The sequence below is a fragment of the Protomyctophum bolini genome (genome assembly GCF_963924005.1).
Source record: "Protomyctophum bolini genome assembly, chromosome: 16".
NCBI classification, from domain to species: Eukaryota; Metazoa; Chordata; class Actinopteri; order Myctophiformes; family Myctophidae; genus Protomyctophum; species Protomyctophum bolini.
In genome coordinates, this window is record NC_137877.1 from 31487137 (window position 1) to 31505883 (window position 18747).

At 41.1% G+C, this 18747-nt stretch overlaps 1 protein-coding gene across 1 annotated transcript; it reads right to left on the reverse strand.

The window, feature by feature from the left end:
* Positions 1-630: 630 nt before the first annotated feature.
* Positions 631-3343, reverse strand: evx2 (even-skipped homeobox 2; the record flags this gene model as incomplete). The annotated part of the gene is made up of 3 exons (XM_080785392.1): positions 631-1248; positions 2404-2627; positions 2950-3343. 3 exons carry the CDS (start codon positions 3341-3343, stop codon positions 631-633), a joined length of 1236 nt encoding a protein of 411 aa, XP_080641518.1.
* Positions 3344-18747: the final 15404 nt, after the last annotated feature.

The window sequence follows — 18747 nt, forward strand, 5'->3', positions numbered from 1 at the left end:
TGTGCGCTGAGGGGGTGTTGGGGAAGCCATTGCTGCCAAAATCAGTCTAAGAAGAAATGTATTCAGTTTGCCACAAAACGTTGCACATTCTAAATATGGATAATATAAGCGTGGCTTTTTGACACCAAGATAGAGGTTTGATTTAGATTTTCAAAAGACGAAACTAATTTTGATCAATTTCAGTTGTCCATTGATTTGATTAATTGATTAAAAAGGAAATAAATTAGCCAATTTAGTTTGCAATATACTATTGAGGCGTGGGTGAAATTATCACAATATTGCCTCAGTCATTTTCAAATTCCTTGTGCAAGTTACAAGCAAATACAGTAGGCCTACAACCCCCATAAAATGGGACTTTAGTGGTCAAACAAAAATAGCTGCATGTGTCAGTAGTAGAAATGCATTTTTGTTCATTTTAAAAATTGTCAGTGCTGTTAGCGTTGGCAGTTATGTGCTCATTATATGGAAAGCAAATAATGTTTTTTACTTCAGAGAAAGAGGAAAAATATCAGCATATTTTTAAATGCTGTCTAATTACCGAACAAGTGGTATTTTATAGGCCTATCCCACAACAAGAAGCTATAGGGCAGAGCAGAACATGATAATTGTAGTATTAGGCGCCGTCACGAGTTATCTGTTAAGAGAGGTCTCTTCTCGTTGCTCTGGTGATGGGACTGAGGTCTTGCTGAGAACCGCGGCGGAATACGGCAAAAATCCACTTTCAGATCTTTGCCCCGCCGTGCAGGTGAAGTCAGTGCTGGCCCTGGCGCCATGCAGCGCGCTGGCGGCCGCCGCCTGGCTGCTGTGACAGCTGAGGCACGAGCAAGGCCCGCTGGCCGCCGACGGGACGCACGCGGCCGCGGCCGCGGCTGCAGCCGCCGCCGCCGACGCCGCCGCCGAACTGTTCAGGCCCGCGGGCGACTGGTAGAGTCCCGGATGCCTGAAGCCGCAGAGCAGCTCCGGTCGCGAGTAGGGATGGGAGAGCGCGCGGAAAGTGTCGAGGGGGCGCATGGAGGCGGCGAAAGGTGACGAGGCCGCACCTGACGCCGCAGCGGCGGCGGCCGCCGCCGTGACCCCAACGTGCGGGTAGTAGTGTAGAGGCATGTGCGAATGGAAGGGGTACGGTAGGCTTCCGGTAGCCGCGGCGTGCGTCATCATGTAGGTGTAGAAGCTGGGGTCTGCTGGATGGGGCCACGACATGGCCAAGCGTTGCCTTTTATCCTTCATGCGTCTGTTCTGGAACCACACCTGTAGACAACATTCAATCAAAACGGAATGCCAATTATTTAACCACTTAGTTATGCCCTCTATTCTTTCTTAGTGAAACGGACCTATACTTTACAACCTCATGGAGTCATGGTTCAGTCTACAGCAAATCTCTTAGCGGATCCATAAGCTTGCAAGGCATGCATTAGCTTTCATGCTAATGTCAACCAGAATAGCTATATGCATGCTGGGGTTCAAGTGGTTAATATGGTTGTTTACAGTTTATGTTGAGCTCTGGTAGGCCTATAAGGCTTAAGAATAGGCTATGCCTATTAGGCCTCCTACTTTGATTGCAGGTTATACTTATTTACAGTGTTATAATGGTGCAGGTGACATAAATTGCATATGACTTATACAGGTCTTATTCATGTTTAAACCTGCATTGACAGTTTTTCTTTTAATCGACGACTATAGGTTACATGAGACGAGTTGGCAGTTATGAGATGAGAAGATTAAATGTATTGTCAATGTACAGTACAAGTATATAGTACATAGTGGCCTACAGTGAAAAGTGTTTTCGCATCTCACCAAAGTGAAAACATGTCAAAGATACATTAATAAGTACAGTATTAAATGCAGATATGAGCAGTAGTCATTAAATAAATAAATAAGTAAGGATATGAGTATAAGGAAAAAACATTTGATATGTATTGCACATATCCCTTATTGCACGTAGCCTATAGCCCAAATGCACAAAGTCCTAGACTAAGGTCCAGAGACCATATTCCACAAGTCCAGTTATCCAAAGTAAATACATAATAATAATAATAATAATTAATAAATCATATGTTTTTACTTATGTAAATTTTCAGAGATATATGGTCTACCATTTTCTTGTTTTGCAGCAAATTCAGGTTTAATAGTGTGTGTGTGTGTGTGTGTGTGTGTGTGTGTGTGTGTGTGTGTGTGTGTGTGTGTGTGTGTGTGTGTGTGTGTGTGTGTGTGTGTGTGTGTGCGTGCGTGCGTGCGTGCGTGCGTGTGAGAGAGAGAGAGCACACCTGCGTGTTCTATATTTACAATATCAGTATTGAATCGAAACATAATTTGTAAATGTACAATAATGCATGCGCTCTCTCACATGCTCGCTTCGCGCATGCACTTGTGCCTGAAAATAGTATTAGAGAAATTGTTCTGTACCTTGATTGTAGTTTCAGGTAGATTAAGCGATGCGGCTAATTCACATCTTCTTGGTCTCGAAACGTAATTTTCCCTGTAAAATTCTTTCTCTAGCCTTCCAATCTGTTCTCTGGTGAAAGCAGTCCGGTACCTCCTGACTTGATCGGCATTTGAACTGTTCATTCCTCCCATTGAATTACCGTTTAAGTTTGAAAGGGAGGATGAGCTTCCAGAATCAGAAAACCCTAAAATATAAAATAAATAAAAAGGGAGAAATACATTTAGTTAGCTGGATATATCCTTCAGAACTAATGCGATTCTGTATACATATAGGCCTATAGAGCATATTTGATAACCTATAATCGTGATTTAAATGCATACAATTGAGGTGAAGTTCATTTATATAGCCATAATAGTTACTGTTGATATTAACGTTTTTGAATAGGTATATTATAGCGTATTAATAGAAGTTCTAATAATAAACACAATAATAACAATACATCATTATTCTAACACAAAAAAAAACGTTTGTTTTGTTTTTTGTTTTAGGAATAAAATAAAAAATACCTTTGTTGTTTTCTTTGTGCTGGCTCGGGGAGCGATGCGAAGGACACCCCACTTCTACATCACTATTCATATCTGAGTCTTGTGAAACTTCAGGGTATAAATTCATTTTCTTCCTGCTTTCCGATGATGAAATTTCCGCCGAAGAGGTATTTTCGCTGTTGTGGTGGCTACCGAAAAGACTGTCAATTTCAAATTTGCCTTTGGTTGGGATGTCCCCGAGACTTCCATGGATCGAGGCTGAAGTTATTCTCGGGCTCAGTCGGCCACTGTGTGGGGAATTTTCGAGGGCCTCCAGCACTGAATTTCCAGCCACGTCTGAAAGCCTCTTGCCTGCAACGGGACTGTGCAGACCCCTCTCCATCAAGATCATTTCTTTTCTTATCCTCTCCATCATTAAGCCGTGGTGCGAGGAAAAAACAAAACCGTTGTCCAGAGCTGCTGGTGCGCCGGTGAGTTGTGACGGAGCTAATCCGCATTCAACTCAGCAACTGTCTCTAAATAACTGCCTCCTAAACCTTTTTATAAGCTAGACCGCAAAAAATACAAGAATCTGAATGCGATCAACGAACAACACTGACTCAAGATGACCCGCGCATCCTTCCCTAGCCCGAAATGTCATTCATCAAAGGTGGTTGCTGCTCGTCGTTAAAATGCTCCCGTGACGTTGCCCGAATGATCATTTATTGTAACAGGTTTATAAGCAAATAAATACGAGAGGGCTGTCAGTTGATGATGGAGGCGGCCTTCGGTCAGACGAATAATATCCAAGTGGAGGGGAAGAGGAGAAGTGAGGAGTGAGGTGCTTGTCCCTGGGCTGATCTGAGTCTGCTTCACATTGCTCTTGGGTTTGGCCTCTTGGGTGAAATTGACAGTCTGATTAATAAAATGAGCCGGGCAACATTTCCCTCTTCATTTAGGAATATTATTATGCTTTGATTCTCTATTGTTTCTCCTCTTCTGTGCATATACACCCTCCTCCCCCTTTGTCATCGCCCTTTCATTTCTTTATTCTCAGTATATCTATAGCTTTTTTATTTCTTTTCTGGTGTTTTTTATTTGTATTTCTTTAATCTTTTAGTAGGTATAGGCTATTTGTTGTTGTGGGGGATTCAGATAATTGCACAATATAGTTTTTACCCTATTTTTTAATCGGTGATATATATATATACTCACTTTCTGTGTTTATGTTTTGTTTTGTTTGTTTGATTTTTCGGGCTGTAAAAATTTCGTTCTTTTTCTAGATTTTGTTCCTCCTCACGACTCGTCAACTACACATTTTGAGATTGTAATAATGCAGGATTTTCTATTATTATTGTCCCTTTCTTATTAAACGAATTATTGGTTGCATCTGTTCACATTTAACAGACGAATAAAATGCATATATTGTTAGGGTAGCCTATATTGCGCAGGTTTAAAAGTGTTTGTCTCGTGTATCTAAAAACATAAACTGATAGACTAACAATCAATAGTTTAATTTCGATGTTCACATATAAAGCTCTGTTAAATCCAGTATTTCTAATTATTCGTTCTGGTGTTAAACTCGTGTATATTGGAGTACACTCACTGTGAGTTATATATAAAAGCCTATGCACAGAGCATCTTTGAAGAGCTTATCATATCATCATCCGCGGCGGACATGCAGTCTGCAAGGAAACCAGTTTATTTCACATTGAAAGGTCCTGACGACTGACGACTCTCATCAGCGAATGATTGTCTCAAAATCTGTTCAGAGTAGTATCTCCAGCCCTCTGTCGTAGTGGCAGCATTGGGGAAGAGAGTAAAATAATTTTGGATGTGTGCAGTCAGTGTATTAGACAAGAGATAAAAGCCATGGAGGATGGACCCCCGGCTATGCCTGGAGATCAGTGTAAAAAGCACTATCAATGTTCTTCTGCGCGTCCTCTGGCGCCCCCCACAGTTCTTTCTAAATCATTACACCTTTACAAAGTACAGGAGACCACACAGAGCTACTATGTAGATCAGATAGAGAAAAATATGATTCTTAATTCTGGTAATTAAAAAAGGCGGAGTCTTTATTTTATTTATTTTTAATTGGTGAACAATTCGGCTCTTTTCTCCAGGTTTTGGAAAAATGGATGACCATTAAAGCCAACTGTCTCACATGAATTAATCTATTTATTAATCTACATATTAATCTAATTTTTATATTATTTTTCCAATTAATTCATTAAAACCAGTGTCATTCTAAGAAGGTCATGAGATCTAGGAGCAAATACTAAAATATATATTTTTGTCAAAATTGTTTCTGCATGATTCTGAAACCGGATAGTGCTTTGTAACACACTTACGACTGACACTCATCATGATACATATATTGGAGTAGGTGTCCAATTCTTATAAGTTCTATACCTAGGGCAGTGTCATGATCTTTAGTGTGTTTTCTTGCCCCTTCTGGCCATATTTCCAACCTGGACATTTATGGCTTCCTCTTAGTTTTTTCCATATTATTTTGTAGTATTGTTTCTTCCTGTTCTTGCTGTTTGTTCTGGTTCTGGTTGCTGTTACCTGTATTGTCTAACGAGTCCTGTGATTTGCCAATGTTTTCACCTGTGTCTAGTTAGTCCCCCTTGTCTATTTATATGCCACACGTGTTTAGTATATGTTTTCTCTATAGTGAGTTTGGTATTAGTATTTCCAAGTGTTGCTCCTAGGCCCTAGCTATAGTATAGTTCATAATTTATTCATATACTGTAGTTTCCTCGTGTTGTATGTTCTTGGTCCTCTATTGTTTAGTTAATAAACCCCTTGTACTCGACCTGCCCTGTCTGCCGCATCCATGCTGCCCTACTGCTCTGTTTGGGTCTTACCTCTTGACTGAACTGAACGTGACAGGTGCTAATTTTCACTTTTCAGCAACGCGTTACGTCACGTGCAATGTTTAATATTGTAATATCTCAATATTTTTACCCAAAGTAAATGCAGAGATGGACTATAATAAGGCATGTGTACATTTTCAACTGCATGTCTGTTTGTTTCGTATATAAAGACTGACACTGGTGCATTCTAATTTCAATCATCAGAGGTAAACAATTAGAAGTGGCGGCTGGCATCACTAAAGCGGACTCTCCATTACTCGACTGGTAGGCCTACTGGAATAGTGGTCATCTGGAGACTTGCATGCTGCTCATCCTTTAGTTCTTTTAAGGGAATTTTTACGTGAAACAACATGATATTTGTACAAATTGGACATCTTATTGTTATGGTTCCCTGCGTTGGCATGTGGAATACATGCACCAGTGGTTAAAAAAGTGGGTTCCAGGGAGGGACCCTCAGGGTTCCTTGAAGGTGTTCCAAATGGACCACTACAGGTCTGTAACTTATATGAAACCAAATGGACACTGTCAAGTACACTGTCAGGTTCCTTAACTGACATGATGAACCACTGTTACAATTATTGCAGGCCACAGAATACAGATTACATGACATTATTTCACAAGATGTGCTATACATTTTAAGTATTCAGGCAGTAAATTGGGCTGTCGCCTGCACTGAAAAACTATTAAGTAATAGGTGAGAATATGTAAGTGTGAAGTAGGAAACTGCATGAATATGAACTTCACCTCTCCCTTCCTGTTCTCTCTCCAGAGACCAGTCATTGAAAACAATGGGTTGTGTTCATTGGAGCAGTTGTTCTCCCCCCCCCCCCCCCCCCCCCAAATTACACTTGTCCATGGATCCCCATCTGAAAATATTGTGCACTGACTGCAAATACCGATCAAGAGTCCACTGTAGTGCTGTCGCCTCACAGCTAGAAGGTCCTGGTCCGGGGCGTGTTCTCTCCTCCGCATCATCAGTGCCCATACCCGAGGCGGGGTTAGTGAAAGGACCTTTTTGTGTGGAGTTTGCATGTTCTCCCCGTGTCCCCTAGGGTAGGTACTCTCGCAAAAAAATGCAGTTATCCTGGTCTCTAAACTACCTCCCCCTGGCCAGCCGGGGCGCCTGACGGAGGGGAAAGGAACTGGTCGGAATAACGTGTTCCTTCCATGCACGCTCTACATCCGGCCGGGGAAACTCCCCCCTGTCAGGTGAAAAGAAGCAGCTTGGACTCCTCATGCATAGAAGGAAGCATTAAGTCAGTCCACTGCCCCCCCAGGTTGGCAGAGGAAGTGTAGCGCCCAGGATTACATTAGATAGATAAATCATGGGATAAAAAAAAGTCCACTGTTTGCCTGCATGTCCTCAAGTTGTCATATCCAGCTCTGTTGTCCTGTCCAGCTCTGTAACTTGTGTGTGCATGTACAATTTGGCACATTCAAATGGGCAAAACAGTTGGTTTGTGATCATTATCTCTGCCAGGCCGAAAGGCGATGCCGAGACTATGTTTTGCCCGCTGTCTGTCCGTCCATCCGTCAGTCAGTGTCACTCAGTGTGTCTGTTCTCATTCTGTCTGTGGACAGCTAATCTTCGGCACCGTTGGCTTGATGGCAGCGAAACTGTGCACACAGAGCAGAACCTCTGCCCCAAATTGTTCACGTGGGCTTGTGTGGCCAATTTTTGCGAAACACATTTTTTTAAATATTACTCTTATACAGATTTTGTACAAAAATCACGCACATTGCTAGACAGTATCTGTATCTGTATAGTCATTAAACGAAACAGGTATTTCAGATTCTTCATATTCCATCTTGATTGGCTTTCAAAGTAAATTTGCGGAAGTGCTAGTTTTAAACAAAATGCCTGAAATCATGAATACAGCGTGCAATTTCTGTGAAATCTTGAGCGCATATTCCTACTAGGCAGAGGAAGTGCCACTTGAAAATATGAAAGACCTAAAGTAAGCACACTCCCTAGAGGCAAAGGATTGCACTTCTTCAGCTCATTTCATATTCCATCCTAATTGGCAAACATTGCCAATTTTGCAGGATTGGCCCATTTGAACAAAATGCCTCAAATCATGAACATAGAGTGCAATTTACGTGTCATCTCAACCTTTTCACATTGGCCTGTTATAGGGTGCCACCAGCAATTGGATTATTTGCAAAACACTTCTTTTTTTTTTAGCAAAATGCCTCAAATCATGAATTTGAATGTCCAAGTAAGAAAAAATGGCACTCTTTTGACATTGGCCTATGATAGGCCCACCAGGAGGCGACAATAACCTACCTCTACTGGCGGAGACCTGTGCTCCGAGGAGCACTTTTTACGTGGTGCAACCAACAGGTGCAAAAGTGGCGCTGCTGAGTTAGAAACAGTTCCAGACCCACAGGAACGCACCCAGGGTGCCGGCCCGATTCCGGCGAGCCGCCCCGCGTCCGAGACGGTTGAGAAATGACAGTTACCGTCACCCTCTACTGTACTATAACTGTACTGTACTGGCACACCCGAAATCACCATATTTACATGTGCATGTGTGTTTGTGTGTGTGTTAGGTTGCACACAGGTGGTGAAAAACAACCACCCATACGCACCCAGCCAGCCACACACACACACACACACACACACACACACACACACACACACACACACACACACACACACACACACACACACACACACATAGCTCTGTAAGGGAAAACAAGAAGAGAAAAAACAAGTGTTAGCTACAGTAACCCCTGGTTAATTGTACAGTCTATTTCTGTTTTGTGATGTTTTGCATACTGACTTGTGATTTGATTTGGAACAGTGTGGGTAGCTGGCAACACCAAAAATGCTAATCACATGCCTTTATTGTCTCCACCAGGCCGAAGGCATGGCCGTCCGTGTGTGTGTGCGGCGTCCCGGTCGATGCCAAATTTTGCACACACAACCTGGAAGCCAAGATGAACCTCTGCCCCAAATTTTAGGCCTGTTATAGCGCCACCAGGAGGCCGACTTTTGTAAAACACATGTTTTGATATTACTCCTCCAGATTCTGTCCAAAAATCCCGAAAATCATTACACACTATCTCTATAGTCATGTGTTCAAAACAGATCTGTCCGATATTTCATATTCCATCCTAATTGGATAATTTCAAAGTTTGCAGGATTGGTCCGTTTTGAACAAAAAGCCTCGAATCACATTTGGCCTGTTATAGCGCCACCAACAGGTAGATTTTTGCAAAACACATTTTTGGAACAAAATGCCTCAAATCATCCAATTGCCATCCAAGGCCTATTATAGTGCCACCGGGAGGCCACAACCTGACCTGGCCTGGTGGAGACCTGTGCCCTGAGGGGCACTTTTTCTAGGCTAGTTGTTCTTTTGCTTCTGGTGTATTTCTTCCTACATTTTCTGGGGTGTAGAAGTGGCTCAGTCAATGGACTGTACCTATCACTGTATTTAGCACTGGCATTATTTGAAAATCATGTGTGCACCTATGAGTGGCATCCGAAATCTGACCCACCCTGCATTGGATTCATGAATTTAGCACACTAGCCCTTACCCGTTGTGAGATATTTGCCCCCCCCCCCCCCCCTCTTGTGGCCGTGTGGGGTACTGCGCCCGGGCGCATTGCCCATCGTGTGGTGATGTAAAAACAATATTTGTACAGTAAATATGACAGTTGCGTCTGTAAAAAGTAGCCTAGCCGGTTTCTGGGAGCGTGCAGGTTTTTTTTGGCATGGAGAGATGTGTGCTAATAGTGTGGCTCGGTCGGAGATAGACCACAGACGGATAAATGGGGGTAAACGTTCACTAATAAATTGATTATTAATCATTAATGTGTCAAATGGGAAAAAGGGCTCCATCATTATGGTCCATGCCTGTGTGAAAAGTGGGAGTGATTCGTGCAGTTAATGATGAGATAACGCGCTGTCAGTGACATTCAGATATTCAGACAGACAGACATTCAGACATTCGCTGAATTATAGTATGATTTGTAATTGTGTGTTTTTACGGAGCTATGTGGGTTGTTATAGTACAAAAGCAACCCTATATCTTCAAAGTCTGATCAGTCCCTACAAACTCAGATCAGCCAACACAGGGAAGCTGGAAGAACATTCACTAAAAACGCTGGGCTGTGACTGAGCGGTCCAGGCACCTAGGCCGGTAATCCAGCCTGACGCGTGTCGCGGGTTGGTTCAAGTCCAGAGCCTGTCGGCCTTTGCCGAATGTCTTCCCCCCCCCCCCATCTCTCTCCTCCTTTCCTGTCCAAACAGGACAGGAAACAAACATGTCCCAAACTCTTCTCCCTTCTGGCTCCAAAATATTGGAATGCACTTCCCATTGCAGTGAGAATGCACTTCCCATTACAATGAGAATGCACTTCCCATTGCAATGAGAATGCACTTCCCATTGCAATGAGAATGCACTTCCCATTGCAATGAGAAATTCACTTACCATTGTAATGAGAATGCACTTCCCATTGCAATGAGAATGCACTTCCCATTGCAATGAGAATGCACTTCCCATTGCAATGAGAATGCACTTCCCATTGCAATGAGAATGCAGACTCACTCCCAATCTTCCGCCGTAATCTAAAAACCTCTTCAGACGCCACCTTAGCCCGTAATCCTTGCCGTAGCACTTGCCCTAGCCTCCTAGTATGCAAAGGCTCAATTTATGTAATTTAGATAGCACTCTATAGTGTATACATAGTTTCATTATATAGATTCCACTGACAGATGTTAGGTTCTTAGCTATTACCAGTATGTATTTGATGTATTACGAAGTATTGTTCTTGCTTACTGTAAATCGCTCTGGATTAAGAGCGTCTGCTAAATGCCTAAATTGTATAGGATGAGGGCATGTCTGATAAAATTTCAAATAGATCTAAATACAGATATAGCCTACAAATATAGATTGGTAACAGATCGGTTAGAGAAAAAACTGCCCAGGGTGCTCACAAAAGCCAGGCCAGAGTAGACATTAAAATTACCCCACAGATGTTTTTAAAGTAAAATATCCCTTTATCAGATCCCTTTTATCATCTCTTTCAAGCAGCCCACTGATTATTCCCACCAGGTTTCATGAAAAACAGCCTTCTAGAATCTAGACGGGTGGAAAGGGGCAATTGTTTCTTCACTAACGCGAAGCTTTGCTTTGTATCGCTTAGGTGTGCACATCAGGTATGAGGTATGAGGGTAGGAGTATTACAAAAATGGGTGGGCATTTTCAACTTGCATCTTTCCCGATTTGCATGGCGACCTAGTAAGCCGGCTGTTCTATTTTATTATCTATTAAACAAATCAACCTTTTGTGTCTCTGCCGTCTGTGTACCTTTACCCCCACATCTGTGGAGAGCCCTGATGTCATCAATATGTCATAATACTGATGTCATAGACTGGCCTCCAAGTACTATTGGATACTAATTACAATAGTAAAACGGGTTTGCATGCCTCTCATAACCTGAGGGGCATGCCTCAGGTCTGAGGCCTGGTATGGTAGGCCTCAAGCCTCAGGCCTGGTATGGTAGGCCTCAGGCCTCAGGCCTGGTATGGTAGGCCTCAGGCCTGGTATGGTAGGCCTCAGGCCTCAGGTCTACCATTCTGAAATTAAATGTAATAATATTTGGACTGCTGGACAGCTGACAGTAGGCTCTCTTTACTATATATTTTTTTTTTATTATTTATTTACCCAGGGAAGTAGCTGAGCACAGGTGCTCATTTTCAGCAACGCCCTGCACATAGACACACACACACACACACACACACACACACACGTGTGCGCGCACACACACACACACACACACACACACACACACACACACACACACACACACACACACACACACACACACACACACACACCTGGGAGCTGACCAGTATACAACCACAGTCTTATACTGTTGGCCACTAAGCAGCACCAGGGGGAGCAGTTGGGGGTTCAGTGCCTTGCTCAAGGGCACTTCAGCGGTGTTGGGTGAGTGATTACAATCACTTCCCCACCCAGATCTTTCCTGCCCGGCCGGGGCAGATACTATAATAAGTATATTTATTATACTTATATATTATACTGTATATATAGTAAAGAGAGCCTATACTGTCAGCTGCCCAGCAGTCCAAATATTATTACATTTAATTTCAGAATGGTAGACCTGAGGCCTACCATACCAGGCTTGAGGCCTGAGGCCTACCATACCAGGCCTCAGGCCTGAGTCCTGAGGCCTACCTACGTTTTGCCTGAGAGTTAACGAGAGACAGGAGAATAACGTAAGTATAATTTCACAGTATTTCATAGAATGCAATGTGAAATAAGTGGTTGTCTGCCTTACCGCCCAACGTGCTTGCCCGCTACCTCGCCTCACCTCTGGAGAGTGGATCCGGTTGTGAGAGAGTTCTTCCTTTTATATAGCTTTATATATAGCTTCACCTGGGCAGGTGAACACAGGTGCGGCATATCCCAGCTGATCAAGTAGGTAACGAGGTACGTATTTATCTTCCATGACCATGCCCAGACTGACGTTGGCACGTAGCTCTCTGCCTCTCTCTAACTCTCTCTCTCAGAAGGGCGCTTGCTTATTGGGTGGTATTCAACCAGCGAGACACCACACATATTTTGTTAGCTCATTGTGTATATTGCATATAGCTTTTTTTCTTTTTGGGCTTGACCACGTCTTCTGCTTGCAGCTATTTTTTTGACGGGTGCTAGGCCCTTCTATGCCCAGTGTTGTTCAGTCCCTCATTTAGTAGCTGAATATATACAGAACACAGATTCAGCAATACAGAACACAAATTCAGCAATATACAACAGCAATATAAAATGCATGAATCGGAAGACAGAAAATGCTCAAAACTAAAATAACTATGCACTCTCACTTCAGGTGCGGGCGGCGGGCACTAGCCCCTCCTATGCCCAGCTTTGAGTGTTTGTGTAAACACAAACATTGAATGCACTCTCTCTGTGTTCAACTTGCGCCTTGCACATAAGTAGGCCATGTATGGCCTACTTGTGCGCAAGCAGAGTGCGCCATAAAGTGCGCTCACCACTGCTGGTACTATACTGCTGCTAAGTCCTAATGCTCTCTGCTGCTGTCCGGGTACGACTGCTTTCTCTGAGTCCCTAGAGCTCTCTGTAATGTCCGGGTACGACTGCTGCTCTGAGTTATTGTCTGTTGGAGACACCAACATACATACCCCAACATACATATACATACATACATACCCCAACATACATATACATACATACTGTACATACCCCTTATTGGCCTTATACCAACCTTGAAACGTACTATAGTTACGTCATCAAGAACAGTGGTCCTTTATTGGCTGGTGGATCAACACCGACATACACACATACCCAGCCGATCGCAGTACTTGCACGCTCTGCTTACGCAAGTAATTATAACAGACAGATAATTAATTTAAACAGCTACAATGTCGAACAAAAGTGCACTGTTCTTGTAATACTAAACAATAAATTAAATATAATGGCAAACTCCCATAACAATAGATATTGTTTATTGCCACAAAACTGACAATTTCAGAGTTAATACTATAATCAGAGTAAGCTGCAAGCTCAGTAAGCTGCACTTTCTCTGTTGGCAGAAGTAAATATGATACGTATCAACTCAAGTGCCTAGAAAAATGTGTTTTCTAAAGCGAATATAAGTTGTATAGACTCATATTTAAGGATGTGTAACAATATTTCCATAGAAATATATTGTCAGTCGATATAGGATAATATCTGTCACTGCGACTGTTTGTGTTTGCTTCATTTGTGTTAGATGTAATGGACCCACAGGTAATACTTTTATTGTTTAGTATATATTCACAGTGTTGTGAGGCATTGAACAGGAAGTCTATTAATTTGAAGACATTGTGCCAACAACTGATCACAGCTGATGAGAATCAGATGATTGGGACTCAGCTCAGCTGTGGCACTGGGGTTAAAAACAAGGAAATGCTGCCTCAGTACAGAGAAGGCTTGGAACAGACGGCACACAAATGGTGTGGCTGAAGTTTGTTGGTTATGTGGATGGCTAGGAAAGGAAGGCCAAAGGAATGGTCAAATGCCAACTAACCATGGAATGAACCGATGTCACACACAGAATATAGCACCTAGCTGGAAAGGGGGACAAGGTATTTTATTGATTTGCTTGCACTGTTATTGGTATTTGGTATTATTGTTAAAATGTATGCAGAAGGCTGTTTATGTATTGTGTAATGTACTTTAGTGTTGCATGGAAAATATATTTTGTGCCTGAGATTGGAACTGTATTATATTGTAGTGATTTATGATTGATATATTGTATTCTATTTCTGTCCCATTTCTACGTTGATCTATGAATAAAGCAACTTCAAAATCATCAGTTCAGAGTCAGACTTCATCCTTAAAAGGCCAGCTGGGTCCGCTACATTAGACAATGTTAATTTCATTTAAATCTATCAACTGCCTGTTTTTGTTTATCGATGACCATGTTTTTGTTTATTGAGGAGGAGCAGAATGGGTGTAGTATAGATTTAATCAATCTGATATTATAAATTGCATTTAGTCCAATGATAATACAGTAAGAGGTTGAGATGGACAATCATTTTTCGGTATTTCCCTGCCTTCTGTGTTTTAATAACAAGACACTGCTATATTCCAAAAAGAGTGTGTGTGTGTATATATATATATATAGTGTATGTATGATGATTGAGAGTGTTAGTTGTGGCTGGCAATGGAGAAGGTTTATGGAATGGGAGATAACATGACAGAAATTAGATGGACTAAAGTCAAGCTATAGGGCAGCAGTATTCTGGAGGAGTTGCAAAGGTTAAAGAGATTATTTTGGCAGCCAAGGCAGGAAGGAATTGCAATGTCCAGGCAGGAAATGACTACAGTTTGAACAAGGACCTGGGCAGAGTCCCTAGTGAGGAAGAGTCTGATCTGATTTATATGTTGTCAAATGTAAACCTGCGGAATCCGGTTGTGACTGTAATGTGGGTCTCACACGACAGTCGGACGTCCAGAGTTCCATTGCGAATTTGGAAGCCTTGGCAGGAGTCACTATTGTGCCAGTTGCTGTAAAACAGCAATATCTCACTTTTGTATGTTGTCAGTTGTCACATTGCAGCAGATCATAGCCCATGCTAAATGTTTTTTATGATTGTCAGTTGTCACATTGCAGCAGATCATAGCCCATGCTACATGTTTTTTATGATTGTCAGTTGTCACATTGCAGCAGATCATAGCCCGGCCATGCTACATGTTTTGAAAACAACCAATTGGTGTTGTCCTGTGTGAGATTGAACTGTTGATCACTGGTACCCACTATCAACCACAAAAACGTTACTGTATATTTAGTTCTTTTTGCAAGAAGATGAAAATTGACAGGCCCTCAAACAAATCAACTGGTGCCACTCAAAACCATATACTCATATTTTTGTCTTTAGCATGATGTTTAAGAAACTTGGAAAGGGCATATCACTATCATAACATCTCTGCTGTCTGGATGAAACCACCTACCACCATTTTTCAGGAAAAAAAACATCCAGCTCAAGAGTTATAGGAGGTTTTTGTCGAAGCTCTTTTTAATACTTTTCATTGGTTCAATATTTTCTTTTACATGCACACGGACAAAGGGTGTTCAATAGCACTGATTTATGAAAAAACAAGTTAAAAAAACAACTTTCCAATGGTTCAATATTTTTTTAACCAACACACAGACATAAAGGGTCAATATAGCATTGATTTATATTGTTGTTGCTGGACAGCAACAACATATTAAAGTTTAGCCCCATCCCTTTATCATTCTCTTTACACCTTTTTGTACTTTCATCCTGCATTAGATTACCAGAGGAATCATGCATCCTCAACAGCCAAATTTAAAGCCTACGTGCTTCTCAAAAGAATAGGAGAGAGCTGATAATGAACAAAATACTAACCACCTGCTTCTCAAAAGAATAGGAGAGAGCTGATAAAGAACAAAATACTAACCTTCAGAATTGTTCCAGAAATATGAAGCTCTCAGATTTGTTAGTTGACGTTCAGTGGTTCAAATCATTATGACGAGTTCTCAACCATCATTCGCACTGTTGTTTTAAGCCTCTGTCTGTGCCGCATGGTGCTGATGCATTAAAGTTTTGTCCCAATTTTTGCCCTCATCTTTAGTTGTTTGCTGTACCAAGTTTAAGATCAGAAGCATATAGTAGGCCTGAAGTCCATGCTTTAGACTGCCTCGTGCAGGTTTCTCCAAAATTCTTGTTTTAGAGGTGAACAAAAGAGGGGAACTTTGTGAACTCGTCTGTCTGTTTAAGGTATTTGTTGTCTGGCCATCAGTATACAAGCCATTCTGTAGGTTGTCTACACTTTAGAAAATAGGACCCTTGCTCATTATGTGCCTTGACTTCTGCTTTTGTGTTGAGTAAGAGAGCCATCTACTGGCACTTTTATGTGAATACAAATACCAAGACCCTTATTTTAACTATACATTATACAATGTTGATATAGAACTATAGAATGACATGTAAAGCCTAACTTGTGGTTATTTTCTTGGGTGACACTGAAATGTTTTCGATGTTTAAATTTAAATGCATATTTCTTCCAATCAGTATATCAATAAGGGCTATTTTCATTTCATAATTATAATCTATTGTATCTCTAAATATCTTTTTCCCCATTCTGTCTAAATTACCCTATTCATATGATGCACCCATGCACTATTTCTTTATTTTAATCAGTCTAAAGTGTATATTTATTATTTAGCCTGGAGGATAGCCTTTGAATAATATCTTTTGAATAATAAATTGTATTAATTGTATTGCCACCATGGCAATTTATTTGAGCAGCCGCTGCCGCCATCATGTATAGCAATCCAGCAGGATTTGCTTCTTCTATGGCATGGAATAGGCATAGAATCTATGCCTATTCCAGCATTTAAACTGCCTGTTAAGAAATGGCTTGACCTACTAATGTCGTTAATTTGGCATCAATCGGAAGGAACTTTTCTGAGTATTTAGGTCTCATGCTTTCAGAATTCACGGTTTATTCAGACCACGGCAATATAGTGTAGGCCTATAGCATATTATAGTCTCTGACTACCATTATGCCAAGTCAAATCCTTCTGCAACACCAGCCGTCTTACAAGTTATATGTGTCAATGTGATAAGTAACACGCATTTGATGTTTTCACATGTGAAATGTGAATGGGACGATAACAGCCTAATTGGGCTATAGGCTATAAGGAGACAATCCGATATATTTTGAAGACGTTTGACTCGTGAGATCTCAAATACGCAATGTTGCAGGTGTAGCCTCAACACTGATTTAATATTGCTATAGGCCTAAACCTCGTGATTTACCAATTGGCTCACCAGTCTTGTTGTCACAATTATTAGGCTATAGCCGCTATACTACAGGCCCAGGCTTTAGCTTTAGCGTATAGCGATGATATGAAAACAAATAATGTCCCAATTTAGTGTTTAGAGAAATAAGACATTAACAAAACTGTATTCCTTGGGCGGATGCGCCAGTTTAGATTTCATTAGGACTCAAGAAACTCAAGAGTTATAAGGATATCCTATAGGTCATTGAGAATGTTCTTAGATTCTCTTCGTGCAAAAACATTGCATCAATAAAACCAATCGAATAGTCACCCCAAAGAACTTGAACGAGGGTAAACCACAAGCAAGTTTATTACCAAGGACAAAGGATGGCGGATAGCTTCCTTCAAAGGGTCTGGAAAACAACCCGTCTAACGACAACAATTTGGCTCCTGCAGTCGTCGTACCACGTCTGGGAAGGAACTCAAGGAAGTATCATAAATGACACTAAAATGAGCCTTTCTCACGTATAGGCTAAAGCCCATGCAGTTCTGGGAGTTAATTTAACTCTGAAAGTCTAAAACTAGACTATATTTTTAAATGAGGGCATGCATTCTGTCATTTAGAATGACACATGCTTTGGGGAACTATACATAGCCTCTATGAATTTTTAAACTGGAATGAATCAATGTCAAATTAAAGAAAATGACACGAATTTAGCTGCAACACGGAATGACTTGCTAACACGTGTTTTTTTTTGCATTTGTTTTGAAGATGAAGTGGCCTGTGTTTAAATTTGTGCCCGTGAGGATTTTGTATATGGGCTATTTGTGCTCCTATTCTGTGCAAGAATGAGCAGCTCAGAGCAACTTGAATTAGGCATTAGTGTAATATAGGCCTATATATATTTTGTTCTATTTGAGACTCTTTGTTACATTGAAGCCTATGATGTAGAGTAGCCTAAAATGTCATGCGACTTTGATAAGCTCACTCCTTTAAATTAACCGCCTAGCAAAGTCTAAAACAAACTTGCTTCGAATATTACACTAAAACAGTTAAAAAGTTAAAACGCACATAATATATTGTTGTAATTTAATTTAATTTCGGATTAAACTGATAATAGGCAAATAATGATAATAATACTCATGATAGATGATACAACTTAGGCTACTTATTTAATAGGCTCCTTCCTTTCTGTTACAATTTACAATTTAGGCAGACGCTCTTGATCCAGAGCGACTTACATTTAAGCAAAAACAAAAGCATGGCATACATTTAAGCAAAAACAAAAAGCATGGCATACATCACATATATCAAAAGTATAGTTATCATGAATCATGTATAAACTAAGAACGTAACAGTGGAGTATATCTATCTCAACTATACATACTTACCTGCATGCATGCATATGCGTTTAATTGCCATATATATATAATATAAGGACGTATGCCTGTAGCCTATATAATGCTCTAGATTCCTTAGTAGTTCCTTTAAAATAACAATAACAGGTAAAGATTTCAAATGTTATACTAAAACTGATGGCCATTGATATTGAGATTTCTTTTGTACTCTGTGCAATAAAATGCAACTATTTATGGACGTATATCGCCCTCTGCTGGATTAATCCCATAGCACTTCAATTTATTTCCCCATGAAATATTGTTTGTGATTTAG